Source organism: Ciona intestinalis, unplaced genomic scaffold, assembly GCF_000224145.3.
Source record: "Ciona intestinalis unplaced genomic scaffold, KH HT001064.1, whole genome shotgun sequence".
Lineage (NCBI taxonomy): Eukaryota > Metazoa > Chordata > Ascidiacea > Phlebobranchia > Cionidae > Ciona > Ciona intestinalis.
The window spans coordinates 34,745-55,547 of record NW_004191385.1 but is presented as its reverse complement, the minus strand read 5'-3'; the positions used below and the strand labels follow the sequence as shown (position 1 = coordinate 55,547).

At 38.2% G+C, this 20,803-nt stretch overlaps 5 protein-coding genes across 7 annotated transcripts; 1 reads left to right on the top strand and 4 right to left on the bottom strand.

Moving 5' to 3' along the window:
• Positions 1 to 732: 732 nt before the first annotated feature.
• On the bottom strand, positions 733 to 3,248 carry LOC100184120 (co-chaperone protein daf-41-like). Its single transcript, XM_002125219.5, has 6 exons — positions 3,074 to 3,248; positions 2,371 to 2,557; positions 1,966 to 2,061; positions 1,643 to 1,747; positions 1,312 to 1,402; positions 733 to 932 (listed from the first exon to the last, which is right to left on the bottom strand). Exons 1-6 carry the CDS (start codon positions 3,220 to 3,222, stop codon positions 898 to 900), a joined length of 663 nt encoding a protein of 220 aa, XP_002125255.1. The 5' UTR covers positions 3,223 to 3,248; the 3' UTR covers positions 733 to 897.
• Positions 3,249 to 3,330: 82 nt separating this feature from the next.
• On the top strand, positions 3,331 to 4,693 carry LOC100177863. Its single transcript, XM_002120723.4, has 4 exons — positions 3,331 to 3,686; positions 4,014 to 4,144; positions 4,341 to 4,442; positions 4,498 to 4,693. Exons 1-4 carry the CDS (start codon positions 3,564 to 3,566, stop codon positions 4,586 to 4,588), a joined length of 447 nt encoding a protein of 148 aa, XP_002120759.1. The 5' UTR covers positions 3,331 to 3,563; the 3' UTR covers positions 4,589 to 4,693.
• Positions 4,694 to 4,865: 172 nt separating this feature from the next.
• Positions 4,866 to 7,404, bottom strand: LOC100186499 (rhomboid-related protein 2-like). 2 transcript variants are annotated; one of them, XM_026839880.1, is made up of 8 exons: positions 7,188 to 7,274; positions 7,012 to 7,097; positions 6,680 to 6,819; positions 6,236 to 6,384; positions 6,062 to 6,174; positions 5,721 to 5,821; positions 5,449 to 5,503; positions 4,866 to 5,227 (listed from the first exon to the last, which is right to left on the bottom strand). In XM_026839880.1, the coding sequence occupies exons 2-8, from the start codon at positions 7,067 to 7,069 to the stop codon at positions 4,977 to 4,979; spliced, it is 867 nt and encodes a 288-aa protein (XP_026695681.1). In that variant the 5' UTR covers positions 7,070 to 7,097; positions 7,188 to 7,274; the 3' UTR covers positions 4,866 to 4,976. The 2 variants fall into 2 exon arrangements, with proteins under 2 accessions (XP_026695681.1, XP_002124734.1); XM_002124698.5 differs by lacking the exon at positions 7,012 to 7,097 and having other exon boundaries at positions 7,188 to 7,404.
• A 53-nt stretch (positions 7,405 to 7,457) lies between these two features.
• LOC100180214 (integrin beta-1-A-like) lies at positions 7,458 to 16,283 on the bottom strand. Of its 2 annotated transcripts, none has more exons than XM_009862184.3 (19): positions 15,961 to 16,283; positions 15,781 to 15,907; positions 15,261 to 15,412; positions 14,781 to 14,950; positions 14,414 to 14,475; positions 13,982 to 14,165; positions 13,456 to 13,587; positions 13,178 to 13,327; positions 12,837 to 12,926; positions 12,312 to 12,455; positions 11,983 to 12,091; positions 11,516 to 11,711; positions 11,153 to 11,262; positions 10,540 to 10,736; positions 10,214 to 10,333; positions 9,874 to 10,004; positions 9,418 to 9,548; positions 8,812 to 8,978; positions 7,458 to 7,702 (listed from the first exon to the last, which is right to left on the bottom strand). In XM_009862184.3, the coding sequence occupies exons 1-19, from the start codon at positions 16,037 to 16,039 to the stop codon at positions 7,631 to 7,633; spliced, it is 2,523 nt and encodes an 840-aa protein (XP_009860486.1). In that variant the 5' UTR covers positions 16,040 to 16,283; the 3' UTR covers positions 7,458 to 7,630. The 2 variants fall into 2 exon arrangements, with proteins under 2 accessions (XP_009860486.1, XP_018672461.1); XM_018816916.2 differs by lacking the exon at positions 7,458 to 7,702 and adding an exon at positions 8,023 to 8,486 and having other exon boundaries at positions 15,961 to 16,279.
• Positions 16,284 to 16,963: 680 nt separating this feature from the next.
• On the bottom strand, positions 16,964 to 20,220 carry LOC100176284 (exosome complex component RRP45). Its single transcript, XM_002123657.3, has 6 exons — positions 19,878 to 20,220; positions 19,317 to 19,540; positions 18,988 to 19,078; positions 18,423 to 18,559; positions 18,028 to 18,155; positions 16,964 to 17,745 (listed from the first exon to the last, which is right to left on the bottom strand). The coding sequence occupies exons 1-6, from the start codon at positions 20,167 to 20,169 to the stop codon at positions 17,460 to 17,462; spliced, it is 1,158 nt and encodes a 385-aa protein (XP_002123693.1). The 5' UTR covers positions 20,170 to 20,220; the 3' UTR covers positions 16,964 to 17,459.
• Positions 20,221 to 20,803: the final 583 nt, after the last annotated feature.

The window sequence follows — 20,803 nt, the reverse complement described above, 5'->3', positions numbered from 1 at the left end:
TTCTGTCTCAAAAGTGGGGACTCGAAAGAACATGCTCTGCAGGAAGTAACACATTTATTGTCGAAACGTTCAGATTTTTATTACCCAAGCCTTAGCAATAGATACTACCAGAGTCCGTATATAAACATTATGTTTATATAGGTACTGCATTATGTTTATATACGGACTCTGGATACTACGAACCAAACATAATGCAGAATATAAATTTTTAAAGACAAAATTTTAATAGATATATTGGATTTACACCAACTGCTAAATAAAACAATGTGTCCCCATCTATCAATCACAAAACTTATTATTAAACTACAAATCAACCACTGCCTACCTGGTTTTTATACAGTTCATTGTAAAAAAACTTATTACTCCAGTACAAACTTGCTGAGATTTTTAACTCTGATCCGAAATTCAGTTGGAATCTGAACTGTAGTTGCCCAAATTAAAACCAAAAATCAGTTGTTTAAATAAATTAGTAAAATTACACTTGTTAATATACCCTGCCAAAACTGCGAGTCCAAAAATACTGCAACACAGACTACCATATTGAAAATAAAAATACCATCTAAAACGAATAGCAACCATTTAAGCCAGTATGCTCGGGAGCAAACTAAACCCAACTAAATCTGTTACAGTCTGCTTATATTTTTGACTTTTATTTTAAAATCTTTTTATGTATTTTCCAAACAACGCAAACTAGTTTGTTGCTTCTATGTTCCCATATTTCAGCACCGCTCGTTTTATAAAACAAAACAACAACTTGATTTTATTGCATACGCGTGGCACACATAATTTTCAACGGACAATCAAATTGCTGCGGCGAGCTTAAAATGTGAGCGTTGTAAAACTCGCCACGTTAATTGGTTTCTACAAAATTACACGAAATCTCGACGAACTTTTAAGTTAAGCCTCTTCTGTTTCTTCAAGTTCAGGGATATCTATAGAAATAAAAAATAATTCACGAGAAGAAGTTTGTTGATTAATTAAAAGTTCCGAACAACTTGTTCTGTTTCATCATCACCTCGTGCCCGCTCACGAGTTACCACCTATGTAACTTTGTGAGTGGTTGTTTTACGAATAGGCTGCCAATTTAAAAAAACCATTAGTGAAAACCCAGTGGGTTGAAGCAATTGACATTAAATGTCTTGCCCAAGAAAACATACACCCACAATTGTAGCAGCGACGAGCCTTGAACCTAGTATCCTCTTGTTAGAAAGTAAGAGCAAAACCACATTGCTCGACTGCCATCATATCAATTATTAAACTTATTTACAACACAAAGATCTTATAACACACAACATAAACATCTTATATTACCTTCATCATCGCTGTCGACCTCCGGTAAGTCCGCCATATCCGGCATTCCTCCCCCCATGCCGGGGATTCCCCCTCCCATCTGCGCCATCATCTGTTGGTAGCAATATATGTTAATACAAAGTTCAAAACATCACATTATGTTATTAATGTCATATACAGCGTTAATCCATTGTGATTATTGATCAATCATGTCATTGCCACACGTTGCATTCAATGTACGGTAACAACAAACATATCGCGCCGATCACCATATTTGGTAATACTTATGATTCTTCAAAAAGTTTTAAAAAACAATTTTTTCCCAAAAGAAAAGTGCCCCCCCCCCCCCTACCTGTGAAAGGTCGGGTTCCCCCCCGCCCCCTCCTCCTCCAACTTCCTCATCATCGGTGTCATCTTCGTCTTTCCACTTACCAAAGTCAACTTTCAACCAATGAATCTGAAACACAAACCATTCATAAAATGATTTTTCATTTGAAAACTTTTTATTTATAACAATCTATAATCTATGCAAACATTCTAATGCAGGAGAAAAGTCTCGCACAGATCGTTTGTAATCAATACTGCTCAATTAAACCTTTATTAGTTATCAATAAATCGCCGAAGAATTCGAAATTTTTTGCGCAAAAGAAACATTCGAATCTGAGCTGCACTCACCTTCGTCTTTTCCTTGGTAAGTCTTGGCCATGTTTCGTTCAACTTCTTAGCGATCGTGCATTCAACTCCCATCCCTTTAGTTGACCAAACACTTTGCTGTTAAGGCATCAGGTAAAAGAAATTTAGATTTCAATTATCAAAATATAGAAATTTAAAGAAGACTTAAACATTATTATTGTTTAGTTATTTTTATAGAGATCATTTACAAAACTACAGCCTTATCCAGGACTAATTACAACATGTGTTCCAGATTAGGTAAGTGGTTAAGGGTCGGGTTCGGCAAATAATATGAAGGGAAAAATTCTTCAACAACTCTGAATATTTTTTAATCTTAAACTTTATTCTTTTTTATAATTCCCTGTTTCGCGTCACGACCAAAATCTAAAAAATCTTCTTACTACGAACCTCTGGATCAATTTCTTCAAAGAATTCCAAATTATTTTGATAAACAATCTTCTTTGTGCTGTCTTCTCCACTGAACTCCACCTTATTATTGTTGAAAGTAACTTTGGGATTCTTGCACCCATCTACTTTGAAGGTGAGGTAAACTACCTGTGGACGTTGGGCCCACATTGTTGGGGCAGGACGGGTGCTGGGGGGTAATACGGGTTTATGTGGGTTTCTATTTTAATATCTAATGTATATATATATGTGTTTAACAACAATATGATGCAGCTGGTGGAATTTTTAGGGATTTTATTTATATTATTTCGAGAATGCTCTCATGGTAAAAAAAATAAATACTAGATTTGCTGTAAATAAGGTTTTTCCGGCAACTTAGGAAATCATAAATCCTACATTTATTATAATATGTCCAAGAAATCATAATGAAAAAAACAATCACTGTTAGATGCGTAGCAACTTTTCATTCAAAATATTAAACACAATCGAATAATAATCACTTTATAATGGAATAAGAAAGTCACTAACAGTAATATTAACATAGCTTTAAACACAGCAACGTTCTATTTGAAAACACTGGAGAGGAGAATTGGCGACAAAATTAGTCCTTAAAACACGCAACGGCCCAAAACTAAATGAGTGAAATTGTTAAATAAAAGCACGGCTGCTACAGCCACAAGTAACCAACTAATTAAACATTACTAACCTTTGGGCATCTCCGTTTGATTTTACATCAGCCGTCATTTTAAACAAAATATTACGTCTTGTTTGTTCCTTGATAATGAAATCGCTTCGATAAAAATTCGAGGAAATTTTTTCAACGAAGCGTGACGCTGGGCGGCATGTTCGATTCATAGAAACAATATAACTATACTTGACCCCAAAAATATATTAAACACCTGTCGCAAAAATTTATATTAATGATATTTAAAAAAAAAATAAAAAACCAAAAATATATTTTTAAAACAAACACAATATGGTTACAAACGTAACAAACAACAGACAAACACGCGAATACGAGAACGTATAATACACGTCATAAACGAGGGCGCTTGCTTCTAAATACGTCATATATTTATGATACGTCACCAGGGTATTTGAATGTTAATTACATAAATATACCGCTTATGACGTAACAGAACACCAGGAATATTGTCAATTTTTTTTTACTATTTTTTTTTCACAGAAACCGAAAAATGGAGAAGTTTCGTTCGATATTCAACAACCCGGAGAGCGGGAACAGCAGGAGGGCAAGCCATGCGGGGTTCGACAGTAGAAGGCTGATCGAACCTGAACTACAACGGAGGGGTTCTTTACCGGTACTATACCAATAATACCATGAAGTGTGTTTTACACTAATATAACGTTCGCTTGTTTACGGTACATCAATTACACTAATGTCGGGAAACTTTTAACTTTGTTGTCTCATTTAATAGTAAACGAAGAACATTCAAAGAATTATAAAATGTATCCTCACGACTCCCATAGACCGTTGTTAATTGTTTAAAACACGATCAGGATATTTGAATGTTATGTATTAAAGTTGTCCCATCCTACCCCACTCTACTATATATAACACTGGTTTAGGTATGTAGTATACTTTATACACTGGTGCCAAACATAACGTTTACCTTATGCACCCTCAGGCAACTTTTGTTAAGAAAGCTGACACTTCAAGGCGAATCCACACAAGTTCAGCTTGCGTTAATTTGATCAAAGAGTTTCAAGAAATTAAAATAGTTAATAAGAAGAAGGGGAAGAATGTCCGGATCGACCCGTAAGTGAGGGGGGGGGGGGTGTTCGTCGCTGCCATTGTGGGCGTATGTGTCCTTGGGCACGACACTTAACAATAAGCGTAAACGAACACAAGGTGTATGAAACAGACCACCTGTGTTGTAAGTTAATATTTATGTTTATTACGAATATATGCTATTGTTTCCATTGTTTACACACAATGACGTCATATACACCAGGTTGCTACAAGACGTTGTTCGACGTCAGCAACAAAATGATGACGTAGATATGACGTCAGAGGACGAAGAAGAAGTAAAAAGATCTTCATCGGTTGAAAATTTGTAAGTTGAGATTACGACGGTTGTGACGTCATAAACATGTTTGTTTCATCGACAGTAAAGAAACGAAGGTGCTTCAACTACGTAGTGTGACGTCAGATACTGAGATTGAAAATCTTGGAATCAGCGATCCGATGGAGGGGGAATAGAACATAGAAAGAACATTAAATATATATGTTGTTTATACATACTGGGTGTTGTATCAATGTATGGAACTTATTTAACGGACAATACATGGAAAAAAATGTAAACACAGTAAAGATAGACACTTAATTTAAACTGAAAGTTTGAATTATTCCTGGGGTGTCTGCTGTAATCGGAAATTATTCACAAGCTAACACAACAATCCTGTCCAAGCAATTACCAACCGCGCCCCCAACTTACCCACACATGATGAACAACTAATGTTAATACAATAACCTTAAATACAAAGCTAGGTATTTTATTTCAGGAACATAATTGGCATTAATTGAAGTAAAAAATACAAAACATTACAGAACTGCATGATCGCATAACTAGTGCAAAGTCTATAAAACATTAAATTGTTCCAGCTGGGCTTAAAAACAAGTTAAAAAACACAGCAAACCCGCAACATAAGATGTATGCTGCGAAACAAACCCAACAACGAACATCTTTCAAAATATTTTTATCATAATCACTGAAGAATACGTAACCGATAGTTACCCCCGCTAACCCCCCCGCCAGGTGCGCGACCAGCGACACAGGTGGGGAACCCCCTTCAACAACGACAACTCTTCGGTAAATCGAGAATCCAAGATCAACACCAACTGTGAGAAATCAACATCTTACATATTGTCTTTGTTCGGTTTATAAAGAATCTTTAGTGATGTTGTTAAAAGAAGTCAATTGCGTCAGAAATACGAATGGGATGCTATTTTTGACAAATGAATATTAAACCCATATTTCTGGTTTAAACAAATAGAAAAGTTTCCCCTTTTTACAATTCACCAAGAACCATCTCACGAGCACAAACGTAACCTTCACTCACCAATAATAACAACGAGCAGAAGATGTAACCCGTTGAATGCAAGCCGTGACCAATTCTGTTACAATAAGTATTATTGGTGAATATGAATACTGCACTATTATCAAGCACGAGGTGTATGAAACAGAACACCCGTGTTGTAACGAATGTCGTTGCCTCGCCATGCGAGGAAAGTTACATCCATTCATTCACAACGCGATCCATTTTTTAAAGATTAATTAAACAAAATTTGGAAACTAAATTTTTGATAATTCTGAGTCCATTCCACAACTTACCGTGATGACGTTGGACAAGTAACCTCCAAGTAACGCATAAACACCACCGGAGGCACCAACGAGGTAAACGAACGGATCAAATATTGAACTTGCAAGCGAACCTTGAATATTAAGGTTGGTTGAATTGAACAATTATCCCAAGAAGATGAAACAATATATTGTGTAGAAATGAAATAGAGATGACGGCAAAAATAAGAAAGTCAATATTTTAAAAAAAAGTGCATGAAATGTTTAATACCACAGCAGCGAAAACATCAACATTCCACAATATAACTTAATTTTGGTGTATTCCAACCGACGCCTTTACCAATTCAGACACAAATTAATGCAACATAACTTACCCGCCAACACCCCCGATATATAAACGATGGCCACTCGATAACTTTTATGAACCATCTCGAGTGGTAAGCCAAACAACAACTGAAGCACGACGTTTCCCAGGATGTGTTCAATACTAAACATAGAAACAATATATTATGCATAGAAATAATATACACACCATAGAAACAACATACCCCGCATGTAAAAACATGTACGATATAAACCTCCAAACTTCTTCCCGATGCATGGGGTCGTATATAAGTGGGGATTTCGTCAAACCAGAAGATATCGTTATCCATTGTTTTTGTTCCGCTTGGAACGCGTAGTAAATAAACACAACCAACTGTGATGTAAACATATGGTTGTTTCAATCTCATATATGTAACTATGTAAGGTTTATCATTTATGGAGTTGCATTATATGGTGCACATGCCCACTATGAGGATTTTGCAGAGATTAGGCCACCACTTTATTTAACACTTGTTTTATAAAACAACTTTGTTATTAAAGCACGCATATGATATCTATGATGGAACAATAATTTATGATAATGATGTCATAAAATCTGGGCAAATTCACTATGACAACTTAATTGCAAATTCCATAAATAATACAACCAAACATAGATATAACAATACCTCAGCCAATGAAACACACAACATAAACAGGGGGGGTGGGTTACAATTATACTCCTTCAAATAAACCAACTTCTGCTCGTCTGTTGTTAAGATGAGGTTCGCTAACTTCTTGTTCAACTTGGTGAAACAACTGTCGGGAACTTATAATATAATGTTAGTAAAATAACGATGACAACTAGCAAGTATATCCATGTGAAACAACATGGCTGCCACAAGTTTATTTTTGGCAGAGAGAATATTTTTTACCATAATTTTGCGCAGATTTTAGTCTTACCGATTGTGGGGAAAACCCAATATTTTCAACGCGGCATATTGTAGTAAGACACTCGTACCTCGTACATTATACATTTGCCCTTCCATAACCATGATATGTCGCGAAAACCAAAACATACTTCATCCTCCAGACATATTGTGACAACTATCAAATACATGCAACCCCTGACTTTTCAAAACTTAGGCGCCTATACACCCGCCACAGCGACACCCATGTTATAACACTGGTACTTACTTCTGCCATCTTCCTCCGTTACATTAAAAGCATCGACTTCGGTCGTTTGGTCTTCAAGCTGAATATCCGTATGGGACATTTCTAAATATCTTCTTTAATTTTTACAAATCCGAGATATTTCACAATCCATTTCAACAAAACAACTTAAACTTTGTTGTTGGTTCTTCTTTTCTAATTATATTTTTTTCTGGCAACACTGCGAAATGTTGCCAAAATGCAGTGTTTCCGAGAAGAAATAGTAAAAGCAAACAAGCAAGAGAGTTAATTGCTGAAATACTAATGTTGGTAGCTTTAATTACCAAAGTATGTTTTGGTGTCATAGTTAGTAAAATATACACTCAAAGCCACGTTTTAGCATATTTACATTAATAATTCAAAACTCGATACATTAACGCCATTCAAGCAACATATTTAATCAGTTTAAATACGAAGTAGTGTGTTCATTATTGTTCATCCCCACCGTACGCTGGATTCTCAAACCGAGTCTTAGGTTTTTGGAACACCGGGTTAATGTCCTGCAACGAAATGAAACGTTCATGGTCGTGGGACCTTACTTGCCAAATACATTCAATGCTTGCTGCGCACACTTTTTAACAAATTAAATCGGCTGGAATTAGCTTTAGCGTAGTGATTAGTTACCAATGTGTTGGAGAAATGGTTAAGTGTCCTACCAACAGACACATACGGCCACACTTGTAGCAGCACGGAGCCTTGAACCTGGTATCCCTAGTTACGAAGTTGGCGCTGTCACCTCTCGACCACGTCGCCGATTGTAAGCATATAATGACGCGCACCGATGTTTTAATAAACCTTGTTGTTAAAAAGTGAAATCGTGTAGGAATCAAAATATACAGTTTATTGACAGTTGGTTATTGCGAAAAATAAAATTCGTTGCAAAAAATCTAAAATAATCAAAGTTGCAATTCAGCGGCAAAATTAAAATAAAATGTTATACCACTAGGAGCAGCACTGAGCACTCTCGCGACGTCATAAAAAGTCATGGTTACAAATGCTGACGTCACAAGCGCTTAGGTGCGACACCTAGAGGTTATAAAAGTTGGCCGCAGCTGTTGAAAAGATTTACAAATTGCAACCCGTCGTGTGGGTTGGGTACCATAGAAATATATTCCGCTATGAACCCAATATATGGGCCCAACAGTTTAATTGTTGGTATAATTATGTTGATGACGTCATGATGACGTAGCATCACGATGACGTAACATTACGTGATGTCTACGTTCCGTGGAAGGTTGGGTTTTCGAACCTCGTCGAAGCTTCCTCAAAAATTGGGTTTTGTCCCTGATTGCAAAGTATGTGTAAATCAAAGTTGGGGTGATTGGTTGCGCTACTAATCATGGGGAGGTTTTTAGTTGGGTAACCAGTAGCTGGTATGCTCGACAGAGATTAATAAGTTATTGCAGCAGCATGCGGGGTTAAATTTGCAATGAACATTATGACATCACAGTCAATTGCTTCAATTATAAATGATGACGTATATTGCAATGTGTTACTTTTACAGTTTTACTGATAATATAAATGAATGCAGTTTCATACACTTCGTGCCCACTTACAAGTTACTACGTATGTGACCTGGGGTTCATTGTGTTTTATGTCAGATAATTACCTTCGTCCACTTCGATTTCTTCATCTCGTTCTCGAAAACTTTCCATTCTCTCTTATCTCTCCAAGTTTGGTAAACCTTCCAAGCTACAAGGGCGATCAAGCCAAGGATGACGATGCCGGCTACGATGGGGAGGACGATAACTAACGGGTTGATCGGTTTCGGGCAATCTGAGGGTGAAAGATTTTAGTTTGTTTAACTTGACCAGAGTAGCGAAAGTTAATAGTTTGCACCAAAACGAAAAGACGGGAAGTTGAGATAAAACGAAGGAATGTTTTAAATTTGGGTTAAGATTTCAAAATTTGGGTTAAGATTGTTGAAAACGATAACGAGTATTTGATTAATCAAGAAAATAAAGTTAGCAGCAAAACGACAGTCGTTAGAACACTATACGGGTAAAATATCTTGAAAACAACGTCAAATTAAAAACGTTGTTGAACTGCAATGCGTGGCTGTATACCTCGCAAAAGATATGTAATGGCCACACAACAAACATGAATACTTTAGTGTTAGTGTTTGATACAGTGGCGCCCCATTCTTTAAACGACTCTCATAATTGTTAAAAATAACAAAACAAACACTTTTCTACCGATCAACACAACAACCCACCAATAGCTTGGTCGAATTCTTTGATCAACACCAGGTAATTACGAAGTGATTTCTTCCACACGATATTGTAAGAGACCTTGCATTGACCGGTTGATTGAGCTTGGGAGCATGGAGTTGGGGTCAATACAGAACTGTAGAGATATTGTATTATGAACTCATATTCCCCACTATGTTCACCACCGGTATAATCATAACTTCATACAGCCTAATATAACATCCATAGATATCAATAATTCATATATAATAAGAAGCGTAAAGACGAGACACCTTTAACACATAATATCCAAATATCCCAGTCATGTTTTAAATAATTAACACCGGTCTATGGGAGTCGTGAGGATACGGTTTTATAATTCTTCAAAATGTTCTTTGTTTGCCACCAAATGAGACGAGAAAATAAAATGAAAGTGTCCCATCTTTTCCGCCCTTATAACCTAACATGGTATGTTTACTCACGGATCGACGTCAGCACAATCAGATGGACACGTCACACCACTATTAGCGGTACAAACCGAACAATCGGGAATCGCTTTCACAGTTTGGAAGGTGACGTCTTTACATTGAACTTGGCATAAATCGTTGGCGTTCTGCAACACAAGTGATCACCAATATTACATAAGCTTAAATCAAGTTTTGTTTACCCTCTCGGCAAGATAAGAATAATTAAAACAACAAATAGAAGGGATCAGCAACAAAACAACAGTCGTTAAAACACGCTATTGGTAAAAATTACTTGAGGAAAATGGCCAAATAATATCGTGGCTGTTAAACCCAACAAACAGTGTATATTACGAACCTCTCGGTTCTGCACAGCAGCGTTAACACATATAGCGCAAGCTTCATGGGACGAACATTCAGCGGTGATGGTTTTGCACGATGGACTGTTGCAATGTTGACAATATATACCATCGTATTTCTGTAACAGAATATAGTGAACGTATGTAACTTATTTATCCTTGCATGGTGGGGTAACAGCAGTCGTTATAACACGGGTGTTCTGTTTCATACACCTCATGCTAGCTTACGAGTTACCATGTATATATACCTTTGTGGGTGATTGATTTTATATGGTTGATCATTTAGACAACCCATAAGTGACTACAAGAACAAAGTTCAACTTACAGGGTCACAAATACAACTACTGCATGAACAATTCCCATTCCCGCTGCAAACCATCGTGTTGTTGCTCCTCTGGTCGATGCATTCACTTTCATGGCAAGTACATGAACCAACGTTATCCAAGGTGTATGGAATCCCATTCTTGGAGGTGCAGTTACACTTAGGTTGGTTGTAACAATTCTCACACTTGCCACCAACACCTGGAACGCATTGTAAGGTGGGGTAAGATGGGACTTATTTCATTCTATTTTATCGTCTCGTTTCAAGAACTTATATAAATCTTGTACTCACAACTCTAAAAGAGTGTCGCTAATTGTTTAGATTAATAAATATATTCATTTAACGAATGACAAAGTATATTTTGCTGTTGTTCTGCTTAACGGCGCTATTTAATTTTTTCCATTGCATCAGTCATGCCTTTTATTAAATGGGAAAGTGACCTAATTATCTTCACGTTTACAAGTAAGTAATAATTAAGTGACGTTTGAATGATGGAATGTAACTTATTTATCCTCACATGGCGGGGCGACGACAGCAATTAAAACACGGAAGTTCTGTTTTCATACACCTCGTGCCCACTTACAAGTTACCACATTCATTCAACCACATAACTTACCGCACACGTTGCCATCGGTGACCGGACATCCAGTATTGGTACATTGACAGTATTTACCGTGGTAGTTTTCATCACAATCACAAACACCACAAACACATCGACCATTCCGTCTGTGATGAGGAAACAATATTACCAACATACAAGCACGCAACTATTTTATATTTTGGCAACATTTGTTCAAACTGATAGAAAAGAGAGAATAAAACATGGATTTTGTGGTCGGTTTCAACGGAAGCAATATATTTTATAACAGTAGTAGCGTCGAGCCTCGATACTGGAAACATAGGGTTACAAGCAGACACCCGCCCACTAGTTTGCTTATATGTATATATAAGAAAATGTGTAAAAATAACTTTAACTTACTCGCAAATATCAGCGGTGTCGCTTCGTTTACATTGGGCGTTGAGCGACAACCCGATGGTGCTTTGCGTGCATTGACATCTTGAACCTTCGTGTCCATCATTACACAAGCATGCTCCGCATACAAGGGAACCATTGGTGCTGCAACTTGGACTGTCAACCTCAGCCATGCTGGAGCAGTTGCAATCGCACAAGAAGTCTGCGAATAAATATCTTAATTGGTTCTACTTTTATTCAAATAGATAAATAACATCGATGTTTATTAATGAGTTTTTACTTGAGATTAAATTGTTGTTCATATTTATTGACTGTTTTATTGTCTTTATTGACATTCATCTTATACAACTTGTGCTCGCTTTGGATTATTGTGAGCGTATGTGTCCTTGAGCAAGACACTTAACAGCAATTGCTCCAACCCAGTGGTCACTAATGGGTTGTACAAACTGTCAGCTATTCATAACATGACTTACTGAAGTTAAATTTAACAAATTCTTGAAGTGAACTCGACGTAAACGTCATTGGTTGTGATGGGAGGGTGGCCGGGCAAGATGATGCGGATATTGTGAACTCGTAAGTCACCTGTGTGGGTGGGAGGGGGTGTTAATGCATTGTTTGGGGAATTTGAGCGGTAGGGTAATTGGTTAATAGTTATATAGTCCTTAATGTTTTGTTTGCATGCGATTGTTTTCTCATTTACCTATAACATGCTTAACGAATGTCATTTATTTCCAACGCTTTGTTGTTAAAAGCCTTGAAATATAAAGTTCCAACCTCTGTACCATAGAACGTCATTACAAACCTCGCTTCCAATCTTGATCTGGTCGCAACTTAAACTATTCTCAGCCCACCCACCAGCGGTTGGGCACAAAGTTCTGTACGATATCCCAACCCCTGTCGGTTTGTTGTCGTCATCGAGCGACATTTGTAACTTCTCCTTCAGTTTCTATTGGGGTTTAAATATACATTGAATAAAAGACAATGGGTGTATGCAAGTGTTTTGCTACATTAATAAAATAACATAGGTTTGTTTCAACATATTTACACCTGGTATTTCATTCACCACTTTGTAGCAAGGGCCATGACCGGGGGTTAGTTTGAACACCGAATAAGAAACAGTTGGTTAAACGGTTTCTAAACTATTGGGGTTTTCTATTTTAAAACGACAAGGCATATTCCTCCTTTTTGATGCATTGTACAAACAATGTTCGTGGTATAACTCATGGCATGTCATCCTTTGTCAAGATATTGTGGGACCCGTATTTATAAATATGACGGTGGTCACGTGAGGGTATTCTGTGACGTAATAAACACATCTATGACTCACATTGTAAGCCGTCTTTATAATGGAGATAATATTGTTGGAGTCGTTGGCCAATTCATCGACGAACGAGTTTGGAATGAGACTTTTCAAACCCTGGAGCAAAATCAGTTGGTTTAATATATATTGTTGACAAGTATAATGCGGGTAGGAACAAATATCACGGGTGTTCTCTTGATTTCATAACACGCCCACTATGTTAGCTTTGAATATCGGAGCCGGTAATATATGTTCCACGACGCGGTGAAAACGATTCGATGAAACTTTACAACGATGCAATTATTAATCGGCATTGTGACGAAATAAACGAGTCGTGCGGAAATAATTCGATTGTCACGTTTACTTACGTCATAAAGGCTTCTGACTTCCTTTGTTACAGCGAATATCGGTTGAATCTTATTCGCAACGAACGCCGCGCGTAGTTGGCCGATGGATGGATAGTCCAACTCCTTGCTTTTGTCGTAAACATAAACGTTGCTGTCGACGCTCGAGTTCACCTGAGGTTGGTATATTAATAGGTTGGGCAGATATCATATATATATATATGGATGTATGTTGGGGTTATGGGGAAAATATGGCTTAAGATATCTTGGAGGCTTTAAGATTTCACTTAGTATGCGCCTACCTTAGTAAGGTGACACTGCATATCATTCGCATCCAATATGGCGGCCAACTTCCCGTCCAATGCTGTATGGAAGGACGCATCAGTTGTGAACACCACGAGATGCGAAGCCGATTCTCGCCACCCGATCTTGTTCTGTAGGAAACATATCCTTTACAAATATGAACTCATTTGTTCGGTGGACTTTCATCTTAAACGTTTCGGTTTAAAAACCAAACCATGAATATGTGGACTGCCAAGTTTGTATATAAACTGACGGGGCATCCGTGTTTTGCGCTTAATAATTATGTGTCCCATTATGAGGTTGTTTAATTATGTGTCACGCGTAACGTCACTTCCTATACCGTTACATGCGGTAGAAAAGTGTTACGTAGGCAACTTCCATACATGACGTCATAATGACTTATTTGGCGATTGTCTAAAATAAACACATTTCACCGAAAAAGTCGACTTTATAATTTAGTAGGGTGGGGTAAGATGGTCCATGTTTTCATTCTTACTTATCGATAGGTAGTAAACAAATACCTACCCCGCACACAGCGATTTGCATCAAGGCATCGAACCCACCCTCGGGGGAATCGATGTTGCCGGATATGTTGGTGTTCTGAACGCTCTCCTTGAACGCTGTGAGGTCGCCAGATATCGGTTGTTGATGACGAAAGCCAAAAGGTGCGGAACAAAATTCATCAGCTTTAACGCACGGGTTCTTCAACCTGGGGTGGGTGAATGTCTTGTTTACAGGGGTGTGGGGGTCTACGTTGTTATAACATTGGTGTTCTGTTTCATACACCTCGTGCTCACGTTCATAACACATACGCCACAGTGGTAGCAGCGTCGAGCCTCGAACCAGCGTTCTCCTGGCTTGAGGGAGATTCGACCACTATTCCATCATACAATACTATTCTATGTTCAACGCGGTGCCGGATAAATAATATGTTCGTACATTCACAATATGACTTACTGGTCAGGTACAGTGCTGGTGAACGGCATCATAACTTTATCAACGAAGGTGCCAAACCCCATCTGTATACGTAACAATCATTGTTAATGACGTCAATATATATACTGTAATTCCCAAACATTATTTAAAACAAAACTTCTGGCGTTTATTCGCCAACCGATGTTTCGACGTTCTATACAGCTCGCCTTTACCAGGGTGAATTCCCCTAAACCGATATATATTGGTATGTTTGTTGTTAAGTCTCATTAACCCTGATGATCGTATGACGTCGAAACATCGGTTAGCAAATAAACGCCAGAAAAAACAGATGTTTTACACATATCATGACGTCATCAAATCCCGAATCTTATGACGTCATAAAACTCACATTGATGTCGCTTGTGACGTTTTGTCGAATCTCCTCCGCCAACCTTGCTCCAAGTTTTTGTAACTCCGCCAAATCATCCTTCATCGAGTTTGAGAGGTCCATGACGTAATAAAGATCAACCGGGTAATCCTTGACTTTGCGGAAAGTCACGTTGAACTTCACCGTGTCGCCTGGAATACATGGGGGTTATATGATGGTGGGGGGGGAGGAGATGAAACATAATCGGGGCAAGATGAAACAATACTAAAAAACAGGAATTAGCATGCGATGCACTGTGTTAAAATCAATAGAAGACATTTTTATTATCAACAAAATCAACAAAACGCCGTGTCCATAAGAAAAAATTGTATAACAACACAGTTTAGCAGAAAGCTGCATGTTAAGCTTATAAAAGAGAGAAGAGAAGTAGAACGTAACTTTGTGGGTGGTTCTTCTAAGATCAGTAATCTTCCCCACAAACAACAACAAAGTTACTTTTACCTTTCCGTAAATTAATGTTAATATTCTGCGGACGAAGTTGAACAACATTGATGTCGTCACGGGAACTGAACGGTAAGTTCTTCTGGAATATGACGTCACTTCTAGGCATTGTGATGTCAGCAGTCGCACACGCGCTTGCTTGTAAAGTTTTTCTGCATTATGACGTCACAGATCAATAGTTAACATTATGAATCATCAATTAAACATTATGAGGTTAACAAACATATCATTGTGACGTAATAATCAGGATGAATGAATATTCAAACCAATTCAAATCTAGAACGAAATTTAAATCAGTTGGTTTGAATATTTGAATAATAACAACAATTATTACGGATATGACGTAACAAACAGATATTATTACGTAAAATACCCTAGAAAAGAAAACAAATTATTAAACAAGATGGTTTAAAAGTGGAAGTTATTGGAATGCAATCATAAATATCGTTGCTTCGATACTGAGTGATACAAGCCATACATCAGATGGCCTCGCTATATAACCTCACCCTTATAAACTTACGTGTAACTTCTACATCGCTTAATATTCGAGTTATCACTTGTTCGACTGCACCAAGCGCACTGTGGATGCTTTCGTATACATTGGTCGCATGATGTTATTGCCGTGTCTTCGCATAATTTATCGATATCTGGAATAATTCAAACTTAACAAACGTGCACGTAGTGATAAACAACTTCTCACCGGTGGTACTTTGTCCTGACACTTGTGTGGAATATACAACCAACACAGCAAACAACATAAACAACTTTATTCTTTCCATATTCAACGTACAATGAACAACAGTCTGCGTGTCAAAAGTTGATAATATATTAAATAGATGAGTCACAAGGAGCACTGTGACGTGATAATACGGTCAACAGCTACGTATCGCGTTCCTGACTCACAATGCCTGTGTTGCTTCCTTATGAGGTCATAATGCGCATTGCAGCGTATATTTGGTAAGTCGCTTACGCGGGCCATCCAACAACAATGTACATAATATAAACCGCCGCCATATATTTACATACGTCCCACTCAATGTATTTTTACATTATATCTCACAATCTGTATTTAACAAATATAATCATCCACAACAAACACAGTTAAACAAAACACCCGTGTTACAAAAACTGTTGTTTCCCGCCATAGATAAGTTACACTCATTCCAGCAAGTTAAATATCAAACACGCGCAACCCTCATTAACTTCTCACCTTCATACACAACTACAATCATTATACAAACCTCACTATGATAAACATATGCTAACCCGCACTAAGATACCAACCCCGTACACAACTCACACACACTAAACCTCTCTCATCTCCACCTTCCACCGTGTGACTCCCATGCGCTTATAGCTTTGGAACAAGAACCATCGTTTCCTGCGATCATTTCCTCCCATTCATACGTCATTAAACACTGGTCGGTGGGTGGCGCGCGTGAGCAACCTAAACTTTGTTGGCTAAAAACACCCGGTAAATATGAATGAATGTAATTTATTAAACCTCGCATGGCGGGGCAATAACAGTCGTTATAACACGGTTGTTCTGTTTCATACACCTCGTGCCCACTTACAAGTTACCATGTATGTAACTTATTTATCCTCGCATGGTGGGGCAACGACAGTCGTTATAACACGGGTGTTCTGTTTCATACACCTCGTGCCCGTTTACAGGTTATCAATTTACCATGTACACAACTGTGTGAGTGATTATTTTTATGGATTTTATTTTTCTGTATAACTGAATATAACTGGTTTAGGCAACCCTAAAAGAAACCACTTGGTTTAACCAGTTGACCGGGCACATAGAGTTATTGTGACAACACATATTATTGCTTACAGATGTGATGTATATCATGGGTCATACACCAGCACACACGTTGTAAACAAAATTGGTTCATATTCAATGCATAATTTTAATCATAGGGAGGTTGGCAGTGCGGATTTTATAAAGAAACATTATATATGGGGTGTTGGGGGATGTCCCAACAACAACTATGTGTTGTATGACATCACAAACAATGCTATGACTGGTTGATATCGCGCATAGCTGGCCAACCAACATTTGCGTACAACGGGTGCCAACATGGGCACAAGCACGGCATGCAATGCTTTGACATCAGTTTATACGACACTTACATGGCACATGGTTACCAAACCACCAAGCTTTGTATACAAGTGTGTAAGTTACACCCGAGGTTAATCCAACATGAGCGTAACTTCTTCATCACTAGAACTCATGACATCATCGGGTGTGATGTCATCAGGTGGGGGGGAACGGAGGGCCTTGATGACATCATCACCCCCCTCCCAAGTGTTCACCAACCCCTCACCTATGCTCGCTGTCGAGCTGTCGTGTTGAGTCAACCAAGTGGGAGGAGGTTCGTCATGTGACTTATTGTCTATGATGTCACAACGGCCATTGTTTGGTTTATTGTTTATCGGAAGAAGTTTAATTGTTTGAGGTTTCTTTGTTTCTTGTTTTCTGTAAAACAATAACTTTATGACATCACAATACCAACCATTATATGACATCACTGACACAATAGTTAGACACTAGACTAAACGATACCGGGTTCCTATCTCGTCGCTGCCACCATTGTGGGCGTATATGTCTTTGACACCCAACGACAATTCGTTGCTACGGCACGCGAAGATAAATAAATTACATTCATTCGCAACCTGATACTCAACAATACTACACCCCATGCTCGCTGTCAAGCTTGCATAACACAAATATTGGGGAATTCCCTAAACTGAAACCAACCTTGATGACATCATGGTGGACCGGGTATTCCCCTTCGCTTTTTGTTTCTGATCGTTTTCTAAACTTGTCTCCATGATGTCATAGAAGGTTTGCGCCTTCGTGGAAGCGATGTTCGTGCAGTTCAATATCTAGATCAACATAGAAATAATATATATTTTAAACAAAGAACAGAAGCTCTGGATAAGCCTACACGAGTACACACCCTGCCATGTTAGGCTTTAACAATTGTTTTAAATAACTTGATCATATCTTCATATTAATACTGACTAGAGATGGGCGTTTTATGTGCAGTGTGTGTAAGTTATTGTGAAGCCACTAGGGTGTTCATGTTATAACTTGACTGCATTGTAAGCAGTATATAATATCTGCCACCCATGCTCACACATGCAACCGACCTGTTCTTTACTCAGCTGAAGTTGTCCGTTCATTTGTAAACAACAAACTTCTTTATGCTTATTCACGGCCACCATCAACTTCCCGTCCATAACTTTTTCCTCGTTCAATGTCGGATCAACCACCATCAAACCACCGCCTGTATCGTAAACAACATACGATGAGCGTTAGAGAATATATTAGATTTAATAATATATATACCCGGTAAATGGTCCAAATCTAACCTAAATCCCAGGTATTTATATTTAACTCATTTTATTTATGCGGTAGATGTTCATTTCCAGGTGACAATGTTCCACACTTATTTATCCTTGTTTGGGAAATGGACTTTATATGTTTATGTGTGTCTGTGTGGTGACTGCTGACCACTGGGTTAAGGAAGACTAACTTTCTCAGGATGCATATGTAGAAGTTTAGAACTTATGATTTGAACTAATGGTGCTGTTGTGTCTCCAAACATTATATTTGAAAACAAATTAATATTTGAAAGCTGATGATAAGAAAATACAATAGTGGTTTTCATGCATGGCATGCAGAATACGCATAATATCAGTTTATGAAGATTACCTTGAAAGAATGCGAATGAAACACAGAACGGGACGTGATGAAGAGTGAGTGGGATCGGGTGTTTATCTTCAAACTTGTGAATTGTAACTTCCTGTGGGTTGGAAAGGTTGGGTTAATATAAAGTGAAAATACAAGTGGCAGCATCGAGATTGGAACCTGTATCCTCTAGTGTAGTAGCAAGCGTTCTGCCCACTGTACCACGACAAAGACTACTTGAGGTTTTTAATATTTCTAATTTTGTTAAATCCAAACTGCCCATATTTATAACAAACACATACTACTGTCATATATTAGCACATACACCACACAAGACACAACAATATATGCACCTGACCAACAACTGAAACATCTGGTCGTTTAAAATGCTTTAGTGATGTCATAGAGGCAATTGTTGCGCAATCAAGTAAGTTCCCGTCATGTGACAAAACATGAACGAATATTTGAATATTCCACGATTTCTCGCCGACCCTGACGCAAAGTTCCTCCAAATCAACAGCTTGTGACATCACAATCGATCGTTCCAACATTTGTTGAAGTTCAGCTCCACTGTCACCTAGTGGTGAAAATAACTTGTTTATCCTCCCATGGCGGGGAAACCTTGTAAATTATAAGCATAGGTGTAATATTAGGGGTATGTGGAGTGACATCTGTATTAGAAGATAGAAGTAATAAACATAAAACAGGTTTTACCCAGCTGTTGATATCATTATTCAATGAAGGCATTTGACAAATATGGTTGTAATAAATGTGTTTTAACAACATTACCCCAGATTTTGCAGAAAACTTCAAAATACATTATGTTTATTGGGGGAAAAGTTTTCAATAGAAAGTATAAAAATATCGTTAAAGTTTTTACAAAGTTTAAGAACGCTGTGTTCACATATCTTCACCTGGTTTAGCAGGATCCAAATGAGGGGCGGCCATCATTGACATCTCAACCTGAACCCCGAGACTTCCCTCACTTTGACGACTTTCCCTCGGTCTACACAGCTCAGCAGCCACTTGCGCCATAACCTTGGTTCCTCCCATGTTCACCACACAACACCCATGGTCAAGGGAGAAGTGGATGGTAATACCTCGGTACTCCAACATTCCACGACCGTCAATCCTTATCTTCTTTGTTAAAGCTTCAACAACAAACTCGTGCTCGCGTTTCGAAAACGCAACATCTCGCATCGGCATCTTACAATAAACTAACGGCGACTGTAATATTAATGTATGTATGTAACCTATTTATCCTTGTATGGCGGGGCAACGACAGTCGTTATAACACAGATGTTCTGTTTCATACACCTTGTGCCAGCTTACAAGTTACCACGTATGTAACTTATTTATCCTCGCATGGCGGGGCAACGACAGTCGTTATAACACAGGTGTTCTGTTTCATACACCTCGTGCCCGCTTACAAGTTACCACGTATGTAACTTATTTATGCTCGCGTGGTGGGAAAACGACAGTCGTTATAACACAGGTGTTCTGTTTCATACACCTCGTGCCAGCTTACAAGTTACCACGTATGTAACCTATTTATCCTCGTATGGCGGGGCAACGACAGTCGTTATAACACAGGTGTTCTGTTTCATACACCTTGTGCCAGCTTACAAGTTACCACGTATGTAACTTATTTATCCTCGCATGGCGGGGCAACGACAGTCGTTATAACACGGGTGTTCTGTTTCATACACCTCGTTGCCCACTTACGAGTTACCACGTATGTAACCTATTTATCCTCGTATGGCGGGGCAACGACAGTCGTTATAACACAGGTGTTCTGTTTCATACACCTTGTGCCAGCTTACAAGTTACCACGGGTATG